The sequence below is a fragment of the Odocoileus virginianus genome, chromosome 6 (assembly GCF_023699985.2).
Source record: "Odocoileus virginianus isolate 20LAN1187 ecotype Illinois chromosome 6, Ovbor_1.2, whole genome shotgun sequence".
NCBI classification, from domain to species: Eukaryota; Metazoa; Chordata; class Mammalia; order Artiodactyla; family Cervidae; genus Odocoileus; species Odocoileus virginianus.
This window is the reverse complement of record NC_069679.1, coordinates 32876163-32902935: the sequence shown is the minus strand read 5'-3', so window position 1 is coordinate 32902935 and position 26773 is coordinate 32876163. Positions and strand designations below refer to the sequence as shown.

The following is a 26773-nucleotide window of genomic DNA, read 5'->3' as shown; positions in this document are numbered from 1 at the left end:
GGAACAAGTAACTGCTTTTCTGATGTTCCTCTCAGAGTACAATCTGCTGTTCTAATAAGCTTCTACTGTATTCTTTTTTTAAAATTCAGATATAGTTGAGGTACAATATATGTTATAATTATACAACACAGTGATTGACAATTTTAAAAGTTATACTCCATTTTTTAATTATTATCAAATATTGGCTCTATTTCTTGTGTGGTATAATATATCCTTGTAGCTTATTTTATACAAATAATATTATGAATAAAATATACACTCCATATTCAATCTGTCAGGAAATCCTGTTGACTCTGTCTTAAAAACATGTCCAAAGTCTGACCATTTATTATCATCTCCCCTACTGTTACCCTGGTCCAAGCCAGCAACAGCTTTTGAGCATCCAAAGTGATCTGTTCAAAACATTAACTCAGATTATGTCATTTCTTTGCTCAAAGTGAAATTCTTTCAATGATACAATGTTATCTCTCTAACTTCAATTCCCACTTCTCTCCTCCTGTGCTCCAGCTACATAGACCTTCTCACATTTCTTCAAATTGCCAGGAATTATGGTGATGTGCAGGAACTTTGCACTTGCTGTTCATTTTGCCTGGAGTATTTTTCCTTCAGATAGCTGCACTGTCAATTTCTTTTGTCACTACAAAGTCTTCTCATGAGCTAGTCATTCTATTACACTAAGATCACAAACCCTTTTTTTTCTTATTTTCACCTCAGCATAAGCACCACATTTTATTTTTCTTCTTTATTGTCTCTCTTCCCCATGAGAGTAGGGATTCTTTGTGTATGTGTGTTAGTTGCTCAAGTCGCTCAGTTGTGTCCAGCGCTTTGTGACACCATCAACTGTAGCCTGCCAGGCTCCTCTGTCCATGGAATTCCCCAGGCAAGAATACTGGAGTGGGTAGCCACTCCGTTCTCCAGGTGATCTTTCAGACCCAGGGATTGAATCCAGGCATTGCAGGCAGATTCTTTACCATCTGAGCCACTAGGAAACCCCGTAACTCTATCTTTGCCTGTAGCTATATCTCAAGCACCTAGAATAGTCTGGAGCATAGTGGATGCTCAATAAATACTTTTTGGTTATTGAATAGATAGTGAGAGATATGTGTCATGGGATCATAAAGTATGCAAAGATGGAGACAGGCACTAGACAAAATGTCTTACCATCTTCCTAATCTTGTGTAGTTGGAGAAGGAAATGGCAGCTCACTCCAGTACTCTTGCCTGGAAAATTCCATGGATGGAGGAGCCTGATAGTCTACAGTCCATGGGATCGCTAGGAGTTGGACACGACTGAGCAACTTCATTTTCTTTCTATGGTTCCTTTTGGAGTAGGAAATGGCAATGCACTCCAGTGTTCTTGCCTGGAGAATCCCATGGACAGAGGGGCCTGGTGGGCTACAGTCTATGGGGCTGCAAAGAGTCAGATATGACTAAGCAACTAACACACACACACAATCTTGTGTAAGTAGAAAATTCCTTGCCTTTTGTTAGTTGTTTACATCTCTTGTAAGATGGCTCCTATCTTAGGGAAAAGAAAGCACTTTCCACTGTCAAAGCCTCAATTTGGTCACTAGGGGTGGATACCATCTTATTTCTCAAATGTTATCCTGAACATTTCACACCTTTGCTAAGTTAAATAGAAGAAAGCAGGGTCTATTTAAATGAAAAATCCCAGGTCTTGACCTTCAGTGCTCAAAATTTTCAAAAACAAAAAGAAAGAAATCTAAGATAGGAGTATTTAACTCTATGAAAGAAATTTTCACATACTGAGGTCTGAAGAAGTCACTCTGGATAGCACACAAGTTTTTACCTTGGCTAAAATGCCCAGTTTGTGGATTATCCAACACATATTGTACATCTGCTTTATTAACGGGCTCATTAACTTAGAAGTAATCTGATGCCTGAGCAACTAACACTTAACAAGGCTGTCCATGATAAAGACAAAAATTCATTGTCTCCCCTCCTGGGAGGCCAATGCTGTTACTCCTTCAGTGATGACTCCCTTTCTACGTATCAAGGCAATAATAACTTCCTGTGTTCCAAACTGATCTATTTTTTTTGAAACCTTGAAGGAATAGATCCCTGACTTATTGAATGTTTTGCTCTGACACAACTATGCTGAAAACCATACTTCCCCTCAGGACTTCCTCAGAGTTACCTGAGACGCTATCTTCTGGACTTGTACTTCTGGCTCAAATAAAACTCTTCTGTATTCCCATGAGAGATTATTTTTTTCCATTGACAAGTCCATATTTCCAAGAGGAAATAAACGGTAAATAATGATAGTGATAATTAAACAAATCACGCTAATATCAAATTTATCTTACATCACAGACAGTAGAAACACCACTTTGGCTTCTTCCTCCGATTTTTTCCTTTATCAGAAAGACGCACACTCCCTGCCACTAACGGAGTGTTTTCAACAAAAAGAGAGATCTAGATTTCTTTCGGTGAAGCATTAGCGTAAGGGTGGCGTTCCTTCGACTCTACAGGCGTTCTGTGCTATTACGGGCTTGAATTGACCAAACCCAAAAACTCCAAGAGGGACGTCCTCTTTCGTGGCCGAGGACGCGAATGAACCTTGGGGGCGTTACCAGCTCCCTCAAGGTCCTGAGAGAAAAATCTGCCGGTTGAGGACGCTCCTCTGCAGGAGCGCGCCACGGCCTCCTGCGCTCAGTCTGGTACATTTCGTCCAAAGTGCCCACCAGCCCTGCTCCTCGTTGAACTGGAGTGAAAGCTGCCGCTGCTCCCCCCGAAGACGCCGGGGCGACCCGTTAGCCGATTGGGCGGCCTCGCGTCCTCTAGCCCGAGCCGCGCCCAGGAGCGGGTGGGGGAGGGGCGGCGGCGCTCGCGCTGCGTCGAGTTTCCCAGAATTCCCAGCGGCCGCAGGGAAAGTTTACGGGACGTAGGCGGCGACAGCGGCGGCCGCAGTAGCGGTTACTAGGTGGCCAGCAGCGGACCATGGCCCTGGCCGGGCGTTCCTGGCTCTTTTCTCGGAGTCCTCGGGCAGCGACGCGGAGCCGGCAGACTTCCGGGAAGGAACTGACAAGCGCTTGAGCGGTGACCGGCGCGCTTAGCGCCCCGAACATGCGGCAGTCCTTGTGGGCAACCCCGGGCTGCGGAGAGGCGGCGGCGGCGGCGGCGCGGGAGGGAAGGAGGCGGCGGCGCCGGCGAAGGTGGCGGCGGGGACGCCCGGCGTCCGGCGCGGAGCCTTAGGGCGGTTGCTTGGCGTGGCCTGGGGCCTTGTGGTCAAGGATGCTGTCCCGAAAGAAAACCAAAAACGAAGTGTCCAAGCCGGCCGAGGTGCAGGGGAAGTACGTGAAGAAGGAGACGTCGCCTCTGCTGCGGAGTGAGTGTCGGGCGGGGTGCGCCCACACCTGGCCTGGGCGGCCGCGGGCTACGGGGGACCCGGGCTGGGTGTCCGACGCCGCTCCCCGCGGCTTCTCTTTCCTTTTGGCCTCTGTGAATTTTTTTTTTTTTTAAATGTCTGGAGTGATGTTCGTTGTTTGAAAGCTGATAAAGAGTAAAAAACTTAAGTTAGTCCATCTCCGTCTCCCCCACCCCGCCCCTCAAAATCCACAGACTTCCCTTCTTGAAGCTATGTTGTTGGTTTTGATCACTGGAAGAAAGATGTTCTTTAGGAAACAAATTGCTCATCCCCTGGTTCTGTAGGAATTAAAGGGATTACACTGGGGCACGTGTTTTCCTCTTGTTACGTCGAGATTTGCATTGTGTTTGCAAACATTGCGAGTGTCACTCGCCCTGCTCGAAGTTGTGCGAACGCTTGAGTAGAATTCTTAGTCCAGCTGTTGGATGATGACGTCCGGAGGTGAAAGCTGACCGTCGCTATTGTAGCTGCTGCCTAAAAAGCCTCGTCAATTGTAGATCTCAGGGTTGAAGAGCCAAAAATTATATGTGTTTGGCTGTGTTCATGAGAATTTCTTCAAATAAAACCTGGAAATACGCCAAAGACTCAAAATAATTTCCATCATACTTTTGGGGAAATTACGAAAAAAGTTGTGTGTGTGTTTGTAAACATTTTTTAATGGAGTGCATTTAGCTGGCACTTTACTTATTTTCAATTTAAGTATTTGACTCTAATTTTCCGACTGAATCTTTTTAATTTTTAATTCTTGCTTGTGTGTTTAGAACATTTGTGAGGTAAGGAGCAATTTTTTTGGTGTTCATACTGAATGCTGGGCCCTTTGTGTAAGTTTCCTTCTTGGAAGCTGGTGACTTTGTGACTTAAGCATTACCTCATATTGTAATTGGGAAAGCTTTTCATAGAGGTTACTAGTAATATTTGCCCAAGATCGCACAAAAAGGGGTGGAGAGCATGTTTTTCCATTATAACCACATCATCAACCTTCCAGATTTATCCTTGTATTTGCAGTGCTTTCTTACAGAACAGATCGGATGGGTACATCAGTAACCTGAAACTTGATTTTTAAAAACTTTTTTTAATAGTTTATTTTTCATTTATGTAGTCTCAGGATTTTGGCCAAGTTTAAGTTAACTTGCAGTTAGCTTCAGATAAACAGTGTTATTCAACATTCCTTAAAATCATGAAATGTGTTTGCCACACCTTTTAGCAAATAACTTTAGATATATAGTATTTTGTTTTAATTCATCAAATGTTGAACCTTGTTTATGTGGATACTAATTTTTGTCTGCTTGGCTTCTGTTGCATATTAATATGCGTGCCCTCTGATACTGTCTGCTTAGTGAACTAATAAATGGTCTCCAGATCCAGCTTTCTTCTTGTTTTAAAGGTGTGTGCTTTCTAACTAGGAATGCTTAAGGTATTTATTTAAGTTTTATATTCAGAAGTACTGTATCCTTAAAGCCATTGCCGTTTTCTTCTGTTTTGAATTATAATTGTTCTTAAAGGAGCCATGATTTTAGACTTGGCGTTTTGTTTTTGTTTTTGTTTTTGAACTGATTCAACATTTGTGTGTGTTTTTGAAATAAGATTAAAAAATTTTTTTTTTAATTTTCATAGCTTAATTTTTAGTTTTTCTGTCTTTTGAGTATTGTACTATTGCTACATAATTCCAAGAGTAGAATGCCAGGTTAATAATTTTTAAATTTTTTTTAAAGGAATTCACCTTTACATGTTTGAGAACAGCATTATGTTCTGTTTCATTTTTTAAATTGTGTTTTACTTAAAGAAGAGTTTGGGGAATTTTGGAAATGAAGTAAAATCGGCAAAACAAACTAATATTAAATTATGCTGGTAACTGTATCCATTTGTTAGATTGTTTACTATTTTTATGCATTTATTCATGAGTATTTCATTAATATGTATTTTGTAGTTAAACTTAGTGATGTTTCATCATATTATGTTTGGTAGTATGCAGAATATGTTTGATTCTGGTAGAGCATACTTATAACACATTCATACAAATTATAAATTCATTTGAGTAGGAATGTGGCAATCAGCCTCAATTTAAAATACCCAGATACTTTGCTAAAGTTTTAAATTGTATTTTCTTAAGTCCATTGAAATTTTTCATTTTGGGGTAAGATATAAATAAACATTGGAAAAAATAAAAAAAATAAACATTGGAAAAAATAAAAATTGGAAAAGCATATTACTTACTAGTCATTTTATTCTTTTGTTTTATTATAGATCTTATGCCTTCTTTTATCCGGCATGGTCCAACAATTCCAAGACGAACTGATATCTGTCTTCCAGATTCAAGCGCTAATGCCTTTTCAGCTTCTGGAGATGGAATAGTTTCAAGAAACCATAGTTTCCTTAGAACTCCAATTCAAAGAACACCTCATGAAATGATGAGAAGAGAAAGCAACAGATTATCTGCACCTTCTTACCTTGCCAGGAGTCTAGCAGATGTCCCTAGGGAATATGGCTCTTCTCAGTCATTTTTAACAGAAGTTAACTTTCCTCCCGAAAATGGAGACTCTGGTTCCCGATATTATTATTCAGATAATTATTTTGATGGTCAGAGGAGGCGCCCACTTGGAGATCGTGCACATGAAGACTATAGGTATTATGAATACAACCATGATCTCTTCCAAAGAATGCCACAGAATCAGGGGAGGCATGCTTCAGGTAACTTAAAATTATAAATATGACATTTGTTTGTATATTTATAGATTTATTAACACTTCATTAAGATGATGTTTTCTGGATTTTCTTGAAAAGCCAACAGATACTCCTAGAGAACTACTACTCTTGTTTTGCTAGTCTTTCTAAGCTAGCTTGCAAATAATTATTCACCTGCACTGAGGGAAAGAATTTTATGTCCATTAACTCATCTATTTAACTTATTTTATAAAAGCTTGGTACATATCTGAAGGCTGTCTAGGCAGTATGAACTTTGAAAACTTAGAGATTTTAATGTCTATAGTTGGATTGACTCTAGGTTTAGATTTGGTAGAACGGGATGGTTATGACTTCAAAGAAACTGGACTTAAACCTGGGAAAGCAAAGGCAAATAGGAAGAATTGGGCATGGTAGGTGATACCATGGACAACTGCATCATAGCTTAGCTAGAACTTGCTCTGTTTTGTTTTTAACAGACCTGTTTTTGTAGTTAAATAATTATTTCCCTGGTTTAAAAAGGCTTATTGTCAAATGGTTGATTGTGTGTTGTGTCCTTTTGTTCTTTTTGCAATGGGGAAAAATATTTTCCATATAATTTTTTAAATTCTGCTTTCTGTGTTTGCTGACTTTGGGACATAGTACAGGGAGCAGAAGAGAGGTAAAATGCACAGTTCTACTTTATTCCTAAAGTACTAGATTACACTAGGTAAACTGAAGCAAGCTGAAAAATCAAACTTTTTCATCTGATTTTTTTTTCCTAGTAAGTAGTAGGCTTTACAGGTTGGCAGGATAAAAATAAAACATATCTGATACATTTACACTTCATTCATTTAATATTAATATGTCTAGTATTTTCCCTTTTGGTATCTGTTCTGATACCTTAATTGGGAGAACAAAACCCATATGTGCCAAATGATCACAGATGAGTTAGTTGTTGCACTTTGTGTAAGGGGAGTCAGAAGAGAGATCAGCATAGGCTAGAATGCATAGAGAATGGTTCGTGGAAGAGGTGGGATCTGAACTGTTTTCTTTGAGCTTGGACTTCAGATTGACAGGAGACGTAGAAAGGACATGGTAGGTGAAAAATCAGTGAAAACAGCAGATATGTAAATCCAGGGAACTGTGTCGTTCTGTCTAGTTTGAAGAAATAAATTGGAATAAGTTTGAATAAGGTGGAAAAGAGATTAGTAATGCAGCAGCAGGCTGTACAATTTAAACTCAGGTCAAGCAGAAGCCGTTGCAGATTTCAAAAGGACGAGATTTTAATTTTATGAAAGCAGTGTTGAAATATTAGTTTATTAGTTGTATTCGGAATAGATTGCTAGAGGAAAGAGGACCTCAGGTACCAGTGGTGTTAGAGACGAAGTGCAAACTTATGATGCATTTGAAGGAAAAATGAGATTTAATTACAAGTTTAGGAGAAAATAAATCATTTAAGTTTTGAAAATTGAAGAATAGTGTGGAATAGGTGGCAAGAGCACCTTATTTAGTGAAAGCTGACATTCAAGTTCATTGGGATACTGAAGAGGAGAGGTTTTCTAGACATAGAAATACTGCAGTGAAAATAGGTGAGTACCTGTTTTGTTAAAAGTGCTTCTAGGTTAAAGGATTGACAGTTGCATACTTTAGTGCTTATTTTGGCTATTTGTAATATCCACATTCAGAAAACTTAAGTCATGGCATCCAGTCCCATCACTTCATGGAAGATAGATGGGGAAACAATGGAAACAGTGAGTGATTTTATTTTGGGGGGCTCCAAAATCACTGCAGATGGTGACTGTAGCCATGAAATTAAAAGCTTGCTCCTTGAAAGGAAAGCTATGACCAACCTAGACAGCATATTAAAAAGGAGAGACATTACTTTGCCGACAAACGTCTGTCTAGTTAAAGCTATGGTTTTTCCAGTAGTATGTTTGGATATGAGAGTTGGACTGTAAAGAAAGCTGAGTGCCGAAGAATTGGTGCTTTTGAACTGTGGTGTTGGAAAAGACGCTTGAGAGTGCCTTGGACTCCAAGGAGATCCAACCAGTCCATCCTAAAGGAAATCAGTTCTGAATATTAATTGGAAGGACTGATGTTGAAGCTGAAACTCCAATACTTTGACCACCTGATGCAAAGAACTGACTCATTTGAAAAGACCCTGATGTTGGGAAAGATTGAAGGTGGGAGGAGAAGGGGACAACATAAGATGAGATGATTGGCATCACTGACTCGATGGACATAAGTTTGAGTAATCTCCGGGAATTGTTGATGGACAGGGAGGCCTGGCATGCTGTAGTCCTTGGGGTTGCAAAGAGTCAGACATGACTGAGCGGCTGAACTGAACTGAATGTTGTGTAGTTTTTAACCTTAGAAATAGTTTGTTATCCAGTAGTGAGTTTTAAAAATAAAGTTCATTTTTATAAATTTTTTAGAGTAATACCTGCTTGTTATAGGAAGTTTGCAAAATGCAGAAAAGTAAAGGTAAAGCACTCATTATACCAGAGGTTCTTTGTATTTAGTTATTTGGTTCATCTTTTTGCATGACATTATTTTTGTTTTTTAAACAATGTTGTGATTATATCCAATACAGTTTCTTATACCTGCTTTTTTACTTGAATGAGTTTCTTAATGTTAAGCACTATTTTTGTGGTGTTTTGGTGCCCTGTAATTTTCCATTTGGTACATGTCTTATGGTTAATATTTTAATTATTTGCACTGGATGTCAGTTGTACCATGAGAACTCTTAAGTTGTGGCATGTGAGATCTAGGTCCCTGATCAAGGATTGAACCCTGGTCCTCTGCCTTGGGAGTCTTAGCCACTAGACAATCAGGGAAGTCCCAGTATTTTCAGTGTTAGTGAGGATCTGACCTAGTCTGGGATCATTTGGAAAGGGGAGAAGTGGGACACATCTGCATTGGATGGCCTTGGCCACTGATGGTTATTGAGGGATGAGGGGAAAAAAAAGTCAGATAGGATTAGCAAAGCACCTGGCTGTATAAGAGGTGCTGTAAAAATAAATGGTTGAATAAGTGAATGGATCCACAGATTTCAAGTCTGTACTGGAAATAATAGCTTATAGCAATCCGTTTGTCGTTAATGAAGATTATTGTTCTTTACTTCACCTTTCCCATATATATTTATGTTGCAGACATCACTGATAGCTCATGACACTTTTATGCCTAAAGTATGAAGAAATTGATGATACCAAGTTAAAATCTGATACCAGTGTAGAATATTTTAAAATTCTGATTTGAAAAGTATTGAGTAAATACTGTAAAAACTAAATTTCTACTGATCCTGTCTTAGGATCCTACTTACACAATCTGATACAGTTCTTGTAATTTTAATGACAGACTTTAAAACAACTTTTTCCAGTCATATTTTAGAAATAAATAAAAGTTAATTGGATATTTCTTCAAATTAAAGAATGTTATTTAGAAAAAGATTTGTATTAGTTGCAGCAGTGGTACATGCTTAAGAAATTTCACTTAACATTAATTTATACCAGGGCAATAAGATTAATATTATACCTTTTAGAGATAAAAATGATACTACTTTACAGGAGTCTCTAAGTGGCAGGGGAGGATTAATAACCAATTATTAACCCAATAGAAAAGCCTAATAGCTGTCTTTTCCAGAGGGAAAAAGTCTCAATATGAGAGAGCAGCTGGAAATTTCTTGAATTCATCTTGAAAAGACTTGAAACTTACTGTATTTTCACATGCTGGAGAGAGTGCAAGAAATTTGAATGAATGGAAAGGAGAAAGTAAGTTTGTGGGAGAGTAAGGATGTGTTCTAGACAGATTTATTTTCACAGGTTTTAAATTTTGGTTGCTGTTACTAATGCAATAAGCATAAAAAAGGTATGGAAGAAAACAGTTTTGTGCCTTGACCGTCTGAGCCAGCATGGAAGCTCTGAGAGTAGTAATTCCTGCCAGTTAGTTGTTAAACTCTGAGGAGACGCCTTGTCTCAAGGGTTAATTTCATCTCACTGTAGTTAGCAGGAGTACAAAAAACAAGTTGTAGAATATCTTACAGGGTGTTAGGGCCTAGGATGTTCTACATTTAGCTGTGAAATTTGACCTTTAACATTTTGGCCTACATACCAGTCAGGCAGTTACTGTATGTGCCAAAGAAAGAAATTCTGCTGTTAACAGGAAGTCTTTAGTTGGAATACTAAAGGCAAATTGAATTCCTTTGTTTTGTGCCTAATTTAGTTCTATGCAATTTTAAGTATCAAACTTTTAAATATTATTTTTAAAGACAGCTAAAGAAATCAAGTTATAAACATCCAATTAAAAAGGGCCAGGCTTTACCAAACAAAATACTGGAGTTGTGTTTACTCCAGGAAATGCATAATTATTAGTTAACCCTAATCTTCTTTTGAGGATGTGGAAATAATCCTTAGGGGCACAGTTTTACTTGTAGTTATTTGGAGAGGAGGAAAAAGGCACTTGGCTTTGTTTAATCCATATAATTTTTTATCAACATCTTAATTATAACACGGGCTGTAATGTTTAGTATTATCTTGGAGCTCATATCTTTCATTAGGATTCCAGATGCCGTTTTATTTTTTGTAATTACTTTAGCATTAGGAAGCTGGAGTTTTTGAGCTTGTCTGTAAGGGCAGATCTTGTAGATATCTGCCCAGTTGTGTGACATTAAGTTCTTTGGAGGGATATCTAGTGAAAGCTTTGTGGAGAGACAAAGTAATATTTTATTGGTGTCTTTGGGAAATTATGTATTTAGCTTATTAATGTTTTAGTTTATTTTATATAAGTGGAAGGTGCTTGTGCAATTAATTCCTGCAAATGAAAGTTATTTTAAAGATTATGAATTCACTTTTTTCTCAGATTAATTAAAATTATGGAGAACTATTATTTTTTTCTTATAGCTCAGAAACAAGTTCAGAATTACAGATTGCATTTTCTTTTACTAGCGACAGTCGTATTTTTCTTTGAAGAATTACGGTTGACCTTTTGTGGTATGGTTATGTTGTAGGTGATAGATTTGTCGTTTGACCTTACACCATCTGTATGGCCTTTGGTAATGTAACTTACTTGAACCTTTGTTTCCTCATCTGTAAATTGATAATCATACCTCTGTCTCAGAGAGCTGATTGAGTTTGAAATAGTACATATGGAAAAGACCAGGAACAGAGTAGACATTCATAATTGATAGTTCATGTTTTTGGTAAGAATGTTATGTGCTCTTCTATGCTTTTTCCAGATTTGGCATATTTGATTATTGAAGTTTCAGCTTTCTAGCTGAACTTAAGAGTGGAGGTTTGGTGTGTTAGAGCTTAAGATAGCTTTTTTTTTTTTTTTTTTTTAGTGTTTGCTAGACTTATTACTAAGATCCAGGGTATATTCCCAAAGATCCCCTGGAGAAGGAAATGGCAACCCACTCCAGTATTCTGACCTGAAAAATCCCATGAACACAGGAGCCTGGTGGGCCACAATCCAAAGGATTACAAAATCTGGATACGACTGAGTGACTAAGCAGACTTATTACGAATTTCCAGGTGGCTCAGTGGTTAAGAATCTGCCTACCAGTGCATGAGATGCAGGAGACACGGGTTCAATCCCTGGGTCAGATCCCCTGGAGTAAACAATGGCAACCCACTCCAGTATTCTTGCCTGAAAAATCCCATGGACAGAGGAGCCTGGCAGGCTACAGTACATGGAGTCACAAAGACTTGGATGCAACTGAGCACAGGCACAGAGCTACAGATATTACTGATAATGTTTTATGTTTTAGATAGGTGATTTCCAGTCCTTTTGTACTGTGCATTCGTCTCCCAATAGGTTTTATAGGATTATGCAAATAATAGTTTGAAAAAATTTTAGTGCATATGGCAGCTTCAGAAAGTAGGAGTGGGGATTGTCATGAAACTAAAACTGTTTATAGATAGCTCCTAAAAGGTTAGGAATCATGGTTTCACATGGTAATGGCAAAGCTGATGAGCCTATTTGGGACTTTATGGACTTTGTGGCTCCCTTATCAACCTGTCAAGGTTTAGTTCCTGGACACAAGAAGTTTTATAGGGAGGTCTTTGTGTTTCTTCTAAATACGAATTTCAAGTTTATCATAGTTTAAAATCTTGTTTTTGGTACCTACTATTATTTACATGTAACAGTGCATGTGTTTCTAGATTTAGGTAAGTTCAGTATATAGAAGTTAGGATTGACTGAATGAAATGTCACAGACTTCAGTACTTTCTAAGCCTGTATGGTTTTTAATTACTATAATAGCTTTTTGTTTTTAATGCATAATTTAGAAATTATTTATATAGTTCTTTATGTATATATAATATGCATTATATATACATAGTATATAGTTCTAGGGGGACCTCTTTTGGGTCATAATGTTATGGTTCTTATCAGTAACTCAGTTTGAATACATTGAATTGACTGTGTTCTTGTTGTTAGGTCGCTGAGTTGTGTCCCACTCTTTATGACCCCATAAACTGCAGCATACCAGGCTTCCCTGTCCTTCACTATCTCTTGGAGTTTGCTCAAACTCACGTCCATTGTGTTGATGATGCCATCCAACCATCTCATCCTCTATCGCCCCTTTTTCCTCCTGCCCTCAGTCTTTCCCAGAATCAGGGTCTTTTCTAATGAGTCTATAATTCTTTCTGAAAATTGCTATCCTTGGTTGTGACTAGTACTGCAGCATCTTCAGTGATGGAAATTTGCGAAAGTGTAAAGCTATTGCATGCTTAAACAGCATGATTGTAGATATTTCCTATGTGCATGTCTTTAATACGTTGGCTTATTTCTTTTCTGTTTAAATGTTTTCTCTTTAAGTACTGAAGTTGCTTAAGCTACACTTACTAAATGTCCAATTGCAAATGGCAGAAGCCAAAGTCAGCTTCACCAGAAGGCTTTTTAGCTTTGTTTTGTCTTGTAGTCACCATATGTTTTAGAAATATATGACTTTCTCCCCAAACGGTACTCAGCAAGAGTGATTTAGTTTTCTTTCTTACATTTTCCTTTCTGCCAGAGTACTTCATAGGTGATGTTATGTATTCTGTTGCATCAGATCCAGAGACACATAATGACTGATTTCTCTTTTTGTGATGTGAAAATTGATCATGAGATCAGATGCCATCCCAATTCATCCATCATGATATTCTGTCAGCTTTTCACCTAGTGATTTGGAAGCCAGTATTGATTATTGGCTAGATCCAATATTTCATTAGATGTTGCAAGTAGTGATATTCTAATGTTGTCATTTCTTTATTAGTTGGATTTCTGTAAGGAAGAGTTCTATAGTGAAGAACTTTGCTTAATTATTTGGTTTCCTTTGTTAGTATTTTGGCAATTCATATAAGACAGGACACATGCTAGACCTTTCCCTTTACTTACTGTTTTTCATAATTGCCTAACTGCCTCCGGAGGCAACCAATACGTTTTTCTTTTTAGTATCTTCATGAACTCAAGAATTTTTAAGAAATAAAACAACATGTTTTATTTGGATTTCACCAGTTTTTTCATGAATGTTCATTTTCTGTTACAGGATCCAATGCAGAGTACCCCATTACATTTAGTTGTCATATCTCCTTAGTGTTCTTTGGTCTAGAACAACTGCTTAGTCTTTTCTTGTACTTAATGACCTGGACAGTCTTGAGAAATACTTGTTAGATGTTTTGTAGACTGTCCCTCGATTTACATTTTGTCTGATGTTTTTCTCATGCTTAGACTGGGCGTATTGGTTTATAAAAAGAATACCAGAGGTGAAGTGTCTTCATCATATCATATAAAGGAGATACATGATCTCTTTATGATATTATTGGTGATGTTAACCTTAAGCACTTGGTTAAGAGTTGCCAGCTTTCTTACTGTAATGAACACTGCATATTTCTTCTTCCAGTTTTTGTCTTCATCATTCTTTCCCTAAGCACATCTACTATCTCTGTTTTTTTTAACATCTGTTTTTTTTGGGCTCTTGTTTTTCTTCTTTTTGATCTTCCTTCAGGGAATTGATTGCTTCATTGTTTTTTCAGTTTATGGCAGTGGCAGAATATTTAATTTCATTTTTTTCTCTGCTTTGGTTCAACATTTTTTTTGAATGTTCTTTTTAACCAGTTTTGCACCTTTTTGCCTCTTCAATTTTTCTTGCAGAAATTGATGTTGTGCTGTCCTTATTATATGTTATTGAATAATTTGGGTTTTTCTCTGCCAGTTGTTTGAAATTGGCTGCTGTAGTTGCTAGAGAGGCAGGGGATTGAGAGGGAAAAGGAAAAGTTACCAGGGTAGTGTGTTGGGCTGTGTAGTTTTTCACAGTATTCTGTTCTTGTTTCCACTTCTTCCTTTACTGTTCTTCTAGCCCATCTGCTTTTGGCAGTCTTGGTGTATATATATTAGATCTAGGGATTTTACCTCTCTCTCATTTATTTTTTTTTTTGAAATACAGTTGATTTACAGTATTGTGTTGATTTCAGGAGTATGGCATGGTAATTTGTTTATTGCAGTTGTGCTCCATTATAGGTCATTACAAGACACTGGGTCTGACTCCCTGTTGTCGTCGTTGCTCCGTCACTAAGTCACGCCTGACTCTCTGCGACCCTTAGACTGTAGCCCTCCAGGCTTCTCTGTCTGCGGGATCCCCGGCAGGCTCTGGGGCGAATTGCATCTCCTTCTCCAGGGGCCTTCCCAACCCAGGGACTGAGCCCACGTCTCCTGCACTGGCAGGCGGATTCTTTACCACTGAGCCATAATTTGCTGTGCTATAGTAAATCCTTGTTGCTCGTCTATTTTATGTATAATAATTTGTGTCTGTTAATCCCATACTCCTAGTTTTCCCCTCCTCTCCCTTTTTGGTAAACATAAGTTTGTTTTCTATGTTTGTGGGTCTGTTTCGGTTTTGTGTGTAGATTCATTTGTATTATTTTTAGTTTCCACAAATAAATGACATCATATAGTATTTGTCTTTCTCTTTCTGACTGACTTCGCTAAACATGATATTCTCTAGGTCCATCCATGTGTTGCTGTAAATGGAAATATTTCATTCTTTTTTAGTGTTAAATAACATTCCATTATGTGTGTTTTATACATCTATACACACCTTATGCATGTACACACATATATATGTATACACACACACCCCCCATATCTTTTTAAGCCAGTTGTCTATTGATGGACACTTGGGTTGCTTCCATGTTGAGTATTATAAATAGTGCTGCTGTGAACACTGTGGTGCTTGTATCTTTTCCAGTTAGAGTTTTCCTCTTTTCCAGGTATATGCCCAGGAATGGGATTACTGGATTATATGGCAATTATATTTTTATTTTTTTAAGGAACCTCCGTACTGTTTTCCTTAGGAGCTGCATCAGTTTACAGTCCCAGCAGTGTAAGAGAGTTCCCTTTTCTCCACATCCTTTCCAGCACTTACTGTTTATGGACTTCGAAATGATGATTCTGGCCAGTGTGAATTGATACCTCGTTGTAGTTTTGATTTTCATTTCTCTAACAATTAGCGATATTGAGCATCTTTTCAGTGCCTGTTGGCCATCTGAATGTCTTTTTTGGAGAAATGTCTATTTAGGTCTTCTGTCCATTTTTTGGTTGGGTTGTTTGTTTTAATACTGAGTTGTATCCATTGTTTGTATGTTTTGGATATTACCTCCTTGTTGATTGCAGCATTTGCAAATATTTTCTGTTCTATGGGGTTATTTTCATTGTGTTCATGGTTTCCTTTGCTGTGCAAAAGCTTTCAAGTTTGATCAGGTCCCATTTATTTTTGCCTTTTTTTTTTTTTTGGCTTTAGGAAACTGAGCTAAGAAAATATTGCTACAACTTATGTTGAAGAATGTATTGCCTGTTTTATCTACTGGGAGGTTTATAGTGTTATATCTGAAAGTGATGGTGGGTGAGGCTGGTCCTGAGGCTAGTGCCAGCCCACTGGTGGGTGGAGCCAGGTTCCGATGCTGCCACTGCTGGGGATTCCAGGACTCCTGCTTGTATACTGGTGTGTGGGCCTGGGCCCTAAGCCCTCTGGTGGACAGAGACATGTCGTGACGAGACTCAGGGCACAAGAGGTCTTAAGGCAGCTGGCCTGCTGGTGAGTGGGGCTGTGTCCCAGCTGGGCTAGTTGTTTGACCTGGCCTGAGGTGTCCCAGTACTGGTGCCCATAGACTGGTGGGCATGGCCCAGGTCCTTTTGCTAATAAGTTAAAAGGAAGATTCCAAAATGACACTTGCCAGCACCAGTGGCCTTGAGATAGAACAAACTCCTGAAATATCTGCCACAAGTGTGTGTGCCCCCAGTTTCCTCCTGCCTCTCTGGGAGGCTCCCCAAAATTAGCTGGTGGGTCTGACCCATGCTCCTTTCAAATTATTGCTTTTGTCCTGGGTCCCAACATGTGTGAGATTTTGTGTGCACCATTTAAGAGTGGAGTCTTTATTTCTTACAGCCCACTGGTTCACCTGAAAGAGAGCACTGCTGGCCTACAAAGCCAGAAGTTCTGGGGACTTGTCTTCCTGGTGAGGAAGCCTAATGTGGGATTCAGATCCCTTGCCCCTTGGGGAGAATCTCTACAGTTACAATTCTCCTGTTTGTGGGTTGCCTACCTGGGGGTAAGGGTCTTGACTATATTGCATTTCCACCTTTCCTTCCCATCTTGTTGTGGTTCCTTCTTTATATTTTTAGTTGTAGAAGATCTTTTCTGCTAGATTCTGGTTGTTCTCATCAGTAGTTGCTCTGTAAATATTAATAGTTGTATTTTTGGTGTGCCCATGGGAGATGAGTTCAGGGTCTTCCTACTCCACCATCTTGACAACATCCATTTCATTTCTTTCATCACTGTTTTGTAGTTGTCAGCATACAGAGCCTGCAATTTTTTGTTAGATTGATATGTAAATATTTAAATTTTTGGAGCTGTTATAAGTGTTATAATTTGTTTTCAATTATTAATATAAAAATATTTAATTGATTTTGTATGTTTACCTTATACTTGGTAAACTTCCTTAGTAGTTTTATGGTACAGCCAGATTTTTTTTTTAGCCATACTATTTTTAAGAAATTACAAACTAAGAATAGTTTTACAAGTTCATTTTTGCTATTTTAGATGAAATGTCAAATCTTAACTCTTGAATGAGATGAATTTTTCTTTTTCTCACTTTCCTTTAGCAGTATACATGCTTAATTAGTTTTGTATGGTTTGGTGATGGAAGCATCAACCAAAAGAGCCTAATTTCATAGATTACAGTTTTTTTCTCCTTTTGTAAGTAAATAACAGTAACATTGTCTAGTTTTAAGAAAAATTTTGTCACAGTAAAAATCATGATTTTTAATGGGAGAGTATAATTTGGATAGTTTTGAGTTTTTCATATGGTATATATCTTTTAGCTATAATAATTGTTCTGTTTCTTCTCTTTTTCCTCTCAGGTATTGGGAGAGTTGCTGCTACATCATTAGGAAATTTAGCTAACCATGGTTCTGAAGATTTACCCCTTCCTCCTGGCTGGTCTGTGGACTGGACAATGAGAGGGAGGAAATATTACATAGATCACAACACAAATACAACTCATTGGAGCCATCCTCTTGAGCGAGAAGGACTTCCTCCAGGATGGGAACGTGTTGAGTCTTCAGAATTTGGAACCTATTACGTAGATCACACGAATAAAAAGGCTCAATATAGGCATCCTTGTGCTCCAAGGTAGAGTATTGACTATTTTAACCCTTTTGTTTGGAGATTGTCTAATGTTAGTTTTTTTTTTTAATGTTAGATTTTGAACTTACATTTTCATCAACGAGAAAGGTATCCTGATGTTTGATTTGAAAACTTTTACCTTTCACAGCTTCTGGACTTATATTTAGTAATGAATGACTTTAATAATTAAAAAACTTTAAAAATAAACCTCAAAAACAGGATCAATATTCTTATGATCAGGTTCTGCTTTAATATGCCAGAATGTTTTTGTTAAAGATACCCAGAGATTGAAATAAATAAAATTCTCATCTTTTTACATCTAAATTTCTTTAAAAATATAGACCTACCTTTGAATGTGTAGAATATACTTTTGAATTATAATGATGTCTTGTTGTTTATTCAGTTTACAGATACTTTATGTTCTGTTTCTTAACTGTTGCCAGGTAAGAAAGCAAAAATTGAAACTGTACAGAACATCTCAGATCTGTTTAATAGATATAGCCAGTGATCCTTTGGCTTATTCTGACTGATGCTGGCCTATCAGTAGATTTCATTGATTTCAGATTTCTAGCCTTTGAATTCTATAGCCAGTTGTCAGATATGGCTGTTGAGCACTTGAAATATGATTAATCCAAGTTGAGATGCGTCATACATGTAAAATACACACTGACTTTCAAAGTACATAAAATGTTTAGTATGAAACTGCAAATGTTTGCAGTTAACAATATTGAGCTCTTAAGAACTGAGCCGTAAAATTAAAAATGGGTAGAATATCATCAGCATGTTGATAGCTGTTGCTTAATATCATCTAGCATAGCACAGATGTTTGGTTAGAGCATACTTTTGCATTTTTTAGAGCCATTTAAATTATTTTGAAAATACATTTTAATATTATCACCCAGAAAACTAAGCTTTATCATTATTGTGTTGTTTTAATTATTTTACATGTTTGGATTTATTAATTCAACTTTGAAAAGCAGTTTTTTTCCAGTGATTCCATTTAGTGGCACGCAGTCAGTGTTTATTGAACAAGTGAAGTTGTCATCCCTTCAGAAGAGCCAGATTAACCACTCTGCATTTGCTGGGCTCTGACCCCTCTGCCTGCTTTCACCACCATCTCAGGCAGGCTGCTGTTACTCTCCTTGGCTTCCATTTTCAGGCCTGTGACATGGGGCTGATTTGTCAGTTGTCCCTCCCACCTGATCACAATTCTTACCCAAGGGCAGGGATGAGTCCCACTTATTTACTACTGTGTCCCCAGCACCAAACACAGAAATTCACACAGGTAGATGTTGAATGAATAAATGATAGAAAATGATAGAAATGCCCTCCCCTCCCCCGCCAAAAAAAAAAAAAAAAGACAGCAAAATGTGGTTACAGTTTGCTGTCACCGAATGGCAGACTTTCTGGTCTATAGAAAGGTTTGCGTGTATAGTGAGCTTAGTTTTCTGTTTGTCATCATTAATCTTACATTGTAGAATTTAATAGTTTACAAAGCAGTTTTATAGTTTGCCTTTCTCAGCAGCTCTGTAGACTTTAAAAAGGAGAGAGTAAACACCTTTAATCTGAGATAGGTAGTGTTAGTAGCTATTTGATTGTCTGTATTATGCTAATCCTTTTACATAACTCTTCATTATACTAGGCCATTTAATCCTTAGAACAGTCATCTCTGGTATGAATTTATTCCAGTTTTACAAATCAGGAGGCTAAAGTTTAGAGAAGAGAAGCAGTATTCATCTACATTTATACAACTTGTAAGTGGCCAGTTTGACTTCAAAGCCTCAGTTCTTTCCCACTTCTGTTCTTTCCCGTCCAACTGTGCTATCAAGGAATATTTCACTTTGCACCTATTCATGAAAGAGTTGAAGATAAAATACAGTACCATTTGCACATTGATCTTTAAATTGTTAACTACAGTGTAATCCAACACTTACACTTTAGTCCTAATTTAGTACTGGAATGACCTTTTCTGATACACACATAAACAATTTTGTTTGGAGGTAGACTCTTCCAGTTTTGTCTCCAAGTCTGGAATAGGCCAATTTGGTCTCTCAGAATTCAGTCTTTAACCTTCAAGTGGTTCCTTGAACCTTCAAGCTTTCCTTAGCATTTTTCCATGAACAGCTTTCACCCCACCTTGCTGTTCTCCCTCCTTCCCCCAACACTTATAGGCTGTTATAAATAATTGAAAATGTGGCCTTTTTTATTTTAAAGTCTGATTTAAAACAGGCTCTAATCAGCTCTAACTCCCTTATGCTCTTGTAAGTTTGTAAAAGTGGAAAGGAAGTGGTATAGTTAGGTGGCTAGTTCAAGCACAGTACAGATTACTACTTTAACATCTATCCCATACCCCCTTTTCAACCTAAAGGAGAAAGGAAATATCCATTCTTATTTTGAGAAGAATTACCACCTTTTCCAATATAAATTTATAGCTAATTACTTAATTATTACTAAAATTTATGATTCTAGTTTTAAGCCTCCTTATAAAGGTTATAACTTTGCTCTGAATTTTTTTATAGCCTCCTTTGAAGTTGCCCTTGAAAAGAATAAATATAAGCCAGAAGAAACCTCTTAAAAATATGTAAAGATTAGCTTAGTTCTCTATATATCACTAATGACCTATAAGTTTCCAAGAGAAGGTGAATTTTACTTCTCCTATAGTATAGTTAAAAAGAAAAAGGTGGTAGAAGTGTGGGCAAGAGGCACTTTGACAAACAGACAGTATTCTTACACTTCCTCTTCTGTTGAGACCGTCATCCTGATGAATGTTTGTTCTGTCTTAGTGTGCCTCGGTATGATCAACCTCCTCCTGTTACATACCAGCCACAGCAAGCCGAGAGAAATCAGTCCCTTCTGGTACCTGCAAATCCTTATCATACTGCAGAAATTCCTGACTGGCTTCAGGTTTATGCTCGAGCCCCTGTGAAGTAAGTGAATTTACAGCACAGATTTTTGTTGAGGCATGAGTGGAGGGCTGAAGGGAGTCTCTGGGCTGCTTAAACCACACAGCACTGTGTTTTTTTCTCTTAATGATATTGGGCTTTTATTCAAAAAGGATATCACAGCTTATAAAGTTTAAAAGTCATTGATTAGAAATATAAGTTTTACAAACATTTATTGCATCTTCACTTTCTGTTAATGTGCAGTTCTGAGCTGTTACATAGAGATGCAGTGAAAAGCTTACATTCTCATACGGGTAGGATAACTTGCAAATAAGTGATACAATGCCTTGTGATAAAAGGAAGGACCTGGGTAAGTCCTCGGTACACAGGTGAAACCAAGCAAGACACAGGGGTGTTGAGGAAATATTATGTATGGTGATTCAGGTTCTGGGATGAGATGATTTGTGTTCACTGATATCTTAGCTTTGTTACTCCGGGCAGGGTGCTTAACTTAGTTTTGTCCTCTGTTAATTGGAGATAGTAATAGTATCTACTCTTAAGGTTATTAAGTATTCAATAAAATAATGCATCTAAAATATGTGTCACACACATTTTAGTGTCTTGCACATTAAAAGAACTCTTAGTAAATGATGACTGTTACTTTTGCACTAAAGGTATAGGATAGTGGTTAAGATCAGTCAGGAAGGAAACTATCTGGAAGGAAAGTGTGATTTCTGTCTCCATTATCTACTAACTGAGTGACCTTGGGCAAGTTACTGAACTTAGTTCTAAGTGTTTTTGCTCTACTGAAACATAGGGGATAGTAATTTTATCTACCTTACTTGATGTGGTGAAGCTTAAGTGATTACGCAAAATGGTACAGCAGCTGACTTGAGTAAGCCTTAGTAATAGTTTCTCATTATTATGAATGAGCAAGGAAAGATGCCCCCAAAAGGAAAATATATGGGGCTAGTTTTTAAAGATGGCTATGAGTTTGCTAGGCTCATTGAGGATATTTGTTGGGTAGTAGGGAATGTTCAGGGCTTCCCAGGTGGTGCAGTGGTAAAGAATCTGCTTGCTGATGCAGGAAATGCAAGATATGTGGGTTCAATCCCTGGGTCAGGAAGATCCCCTGGAGGAGGGTATGGCAACCCATTCCAGTATTCTCGCTGGGAAAATTCCATGGACAGAGAAGCCTAATGGGCAATGGTCCATGAAATCCCAAAGACTCGGAAGTGACTGAGCACATGAGGCACTGTTCAATATAATCATGAATAAATAAAATGTTTGCCTCAGAGAGCTCTCCTGGAAAACAGAAGCACTCAGATCAATAATCCAGTGTGATAAAGATTAGTGACTAATATATACAAAGTGCTGTGATTTCAGAAAAGGGGATGTTTGAAAGTATTACAAATAGTTGCTGATAATACAGTGTTTCCTGAACCACACTGTGCTAAACTTTCAGATATGTTCTCTCATATAATCTTCCCAAAACCTATTTTATAGCTGAAAAAAACTTAGTCTTTGGTAAGATCAAACACATATTGAGTAGTAGATTTCAAACCTTTTTCTCTAATTCCAAAGTTCATACTCTTAACTTTTGTCATTATTATTTTCTTATTTAATAATTATTATCATTTACTAAGTATCTATTCAATTTCTGGTACTTTGCTAGGTATTTTACACATAATAATTGCATGTGTAGAGCTGTTGACAATTATATAAGGTAATATTTTGTAGCCTTACTCTTTTGCATTTCAAAAACCAAACTATCAGCATAAAATAGGCCAAAGAGGAGTTTAGAAAACTTAGGATAATTAGAAAGATTATACGGTGAATTTGAAATTCAGTTCAGTTCAGTTGCTCAGTCGTGGCCAACTCTTTGTGACCCCATGAACCGCAGCGCACCAGGCCTCCCTGTCCATCACCGACTCCCGGAGTCCACCCAAACCCATATCCATTGAGTTGGTGATGCCATCCAACCATCTCATCCTCTGTTGTCCCCTCCTCCTCCCGCCCTCAATCTTTCCCAGCATCAGGGTCTTTTCCGAATGAGTCAGCTCTTCGCATCAGGTGGCCACAGGATTGGAGTTTCAGCTTCAACATCAGTCCCTCCAATGAACACCCAGGACTGATCTCCTTTAGGATGGACTGGTTAGATCTCCTTGCAGTCCAAGGGACTCTCAAGAGTCTTCTCCAACACCACAGTTCAAAAGCATCAATTCTTCGGCGCTCAGCTTTATTTATAGTCCAACTCTCACATCCATACATGACCACTGGAAAAACCATAGCTTTGACAAGATGGACCTTTGTTTTTTGTTTTTTGTTTTTTTTTTTGGACCTTTGTTAACAAAGTAATTTCTCTGCTTTTTAATATGCTGTCTAGGTTGGTCATGACTTTCCTTCCAAGGAGTAAGCAACTTTTAATCTCATGGCTGCAGTCACCATCTGCAGTGATTTTGGAGCCTCAAAAAATAAAGTCTGCCACTGTTTCCCCATCTATTTGCCATGAAGTGATGGGACCGGATGCCATGATCTTCGTTTTCTGAATGTTGAGCTTTAAGCCAACTTTTTCACTCTCCTCTTTCACTCTCATCAAGAGGCTCTTTAGTTCTTCTTCTCTTTCTGCCATAAGGGTGGTGTCATCTGCATATCTGAGGTTACTGATATTTCTTCTGGCAGTCTTGATTCCAGCTTGTGCTTCCTCCAGCCCGGCGTTTCTTATGATGTACTCTGCATGTAAGTTAAATAAGTAGGGTGACAATATACAGCCTTGACGTACTCCTTTTCCTATTTGGAACCAGTCTGTTGTTCCATGTCCAGTTCTAACTGTTGCTTCCTGACCTGCATACAGATTTCTCAGGAGGCAGGTCAGGTGGTCTGGTATTCCCATCTCTTTCAGAATTTTCCACCACTTATTGTGATCCACACAGTTCAAAGGCTTTGGCATAGTCAATAAAGCAAAAGTAGATGTTTTTCTGGAACTCTCTTGCTTTTTCGATGATCCCGTGGATGCTGGCAATTTGATCTCTGATTCCTCTACCGTTTCTAAAACCAGCTTGAACATCTGTAAGTTCACGGTTCATGTATTGCTGAAGCCTAGCTTGGAGAACTTTGAGTATTACTTTACTAGCGTGTGAGATGAGTGCAATTGTGTGGTAGTTCGAGCATTCTTTGGCATTGCCTTTTTTTGGGATTGGAATGAAAATTGACCTTCTCCAGTCCTGTGGCCACTGCTGAGTTTTCCAAATTTGCTGGCATATTGAGTGCAGCACTTTCACAGTATCATCGTTCAGGATTTGAAATAGCTCAACTGGAATTCCATCAGATCCACTAGCCTTGTTCATAGTGATGCTTCCTAAGGCCCACTTGACTTCACATTCCAGGATGTCTGGCTCTAGGTGAGTGATCACACCATCGTGATTATCTGGGTCGTGAAGATCTTTTTTGTACAGTTCTCCTGTGTATTCTTGCCACATCTTCTTAATATCTTCTGCTTCTGTTAGGTCCATACCATTTCTGTCTTTTTTTTGTGTGTGTGTGTTGATCTGGATGCGTTTAGAATTGGACCCAGTGATATGCTAGAAATAGCTCTTACCAGTTTACAAGAGCAGCTTTAAATTTTTTCACAAATGTTGCAAATCAATTTTAAGCAATCAGTACAATGTCTTTGCCATTAATGGGAAGTTAAGTAAGTAAAAGAAACAGATTATGACAGAGTTCATAATTATAATATGTGAAAGAATTTAAAAGTATAGCATTAACATTGGTCTTAATGAAATTATTTGTTTTGGCTGGGTGTTAATTGCTTTTTTTTTTCTTCCATTTATTTTTATTAGTTGGAGGCTAATTACTTTACATCATTACAGTAGTTTTTGTCATACATTGAAATGAATTAGCCATGGATTTACATGTATTCCCCATCCCAGTCCCCCCTCCCACCTCCCTCTCCACCCGATCTCTCTGGGTCTTCCCAGTGCACCAGGCCCGAGCACTTGTCTCATGCACCCAACCTGGGCTGGTGATCTGTTTCACCCTAGATAATATACATGTTTCAATGCTGTTCTCTTGAAACATCCCACCCTTGCCTTCTCCCAGAGCCCACAAGTCTGTTCTATACATCTGAGTCTCTTTTTCTGTTTTGCATATAGGGTTATCGTTACCATCTTTCTAAAGTCCATATATATGTGTTAGTATACTGTAATGGTCTTTATCTTTCTGGCTTACTTCGCTCTGTATAATGGGCTCCAGTTTCATCCATCTCATTAGAACTGATTCAAATGAATTCTTTTTAATGGCTGAGTAATATTCCATGGTGTATATGTACCACAGCTTCCTCATCCATTTGTCTGCTGATGGGCATCTGGGTTGCTTCCATGTCCTGGCTATTATAAACAGTGCTGCGATGAAAATTGGGGTGCACGTGTCTCTCTCAGATCTGGTTTCCTTGGTGAGTATGCCCAGAAGTGGGATTGCTGGGTCATATGGCAGTTCTATTTCCAGCTTTTTAAGAAATCTCCACACTGTTTTCCATAGTGGCTGTACTAATTTGCATTCCCACCAACAGTGTAAGACCCTCTCCAGCATTTATTGCTTGTAGACTTTTGGATAGCAGCCATCCTGACTGGCGTATAATGGTACCTCATTGTGGTTTTGATTTGCATTTCTCTGAGAATGAGTGATGTTGAGCATCTTTTCATGTGTTTGTTAGCCATCTGTATGTCTTCCTTGGAGAAATGTCTGTTGAGTTCTTTGGCCCATTTTTTGATTGGGTCATTTATTTTTCTGGAGTTGAGCTGGAGGAGTTGCTTGTATATTTTTGAGATTAATCCTTTGTCTGTTGCTTCGTTTGCTATTATTTTCTCCCAATCTGAGGGCTGTCTTTTCACCTTGCTTATAGTTTCCTTTGGTGTGCAAAAGCTTTTAAGTTTCATTAGGTCCCATTTGTTTATTTTTGCTTTTATTTCTAAAATTCTGGGAGGTGGGTCATAGAGGATCCTGCTGTGATTTATGTCGGAGAGTGTTTTGCCTATGTTCTCCTCTAGGAGTTTTATAGTTTCTGGTCTTACATTTAAATCTTTAATCCATTTTGAGTTTATTTTTGTGTATGGTGTTAGAAAGTGTTCTAGTTTCATTCTTTTACAAGTGGTTGACCAGTTTTCCCAGCACCACTTGTTAAAGAGGTTATCTTTTTTCCATTGTATATCCTTGCCTCCTTTGTCGAAGATAAGGTGACCATAGGTTCGTGGATTTATCTCTGGGCTTTCTATTCTGTTCCATTGATCTATATTCCTGTCTTTGTGCCAGTACCATACTGTCTTGATGACTGTGGCTTTGTAGTAGAGTCTGAAGTCAGGCAGATTGATTCCTCCAGTTCCATTCTTCTTTCTCAGGATTACTTTGGCTATTCGAGGTTTTTTGTATTTCCATACAAATTGTGAAATTATTTGTTCTAGTTCTGTGAAAAATACCGTTGGTCGCTTGATAGGGATTGCATTGAATCTATAGATTGCTTCGGGTAGTATAGCCATTTTGACAATATTGATTCTTCCAATCCATGAACACGGTATATTTCTCCATCTGTTAGTGTCCTATTTGATTTCTTTCATCAGTGTTTTATAGTTTTCTATGTATAGGTCTTTTGTTTCTTTAGGTAGATATACTCCTAAGTATTTTATTCTTTTTGTTGCAATGGTGAATGGTATTGTTTCCTTAATTTCTCTTTCTGTTTTCTCATTGTTAGTGTATAGGAATGCAAGAGATTTCTGTGTGTTAATTTTACATCCTGCAGCTCTACTGTATTCATTGATTAGCTCTAGTAATTTTCTGCTAGAGTCTGTAGGGTTTTCTATGTAGAGGATCATGTCATCTGCAAACAGCGAGAGTTTCACTTCTTCTTTTCCTATCTGGATTCCTTTTACTTCTTTTTCTGCCCTGATTGCTGTGGCCAAAACTTCCAAAACTATGTTGAATAGTAGTGGTGAGAGTGGGCACCCTTGTCTTGTTCCTGATTTCAGGGGAAATGCTTTCAATTTTTTACCATTGAGGGTGATGCTTGCTGTGGGTTTGTCATATATAGCTTTTATTATGTTGAGTATGTTCCTTCTATTCCTGCTTTCTGGAGAGTTTTCATCATAAATGGATGTTGAATTTTGTCAAAGGCTTTTTCTGCATCTATTGA

General features: G+C 38.1%; 1 protein-coding gene across 1 annotated transcript in view; it reads left to right on the top strand.

The window, feature by feature from the left end:
• Positions 1–2869: 2869 nt before the first annotated feature.
• The window catches only part of SAV1 (salvador family WW domain containing protein 1), a 35772-nt gene continuing 11868 nt past the window's right edge, over positions 2870–26773 (top strand). Inside the window, exons 1-4 of the mRNA XM_070469106.1 lie at positions 2870–3348; positions 5632–6075; positions 17446–17716; positions 20494–20637. Of these exons, the coding sequence (XP_070325207.1) occupies positions 3255–3348; positions 5632–6075; positions 17446–17716; positions 20494–20637 (953 nt within the window). The 5' untranslated portion in view covers positions 2870–3254. The remainder of the gene's footprint in view (positions 3349–5631; positions 6076–17445; positions 17717–20493; positions 20638–26773) is intronic.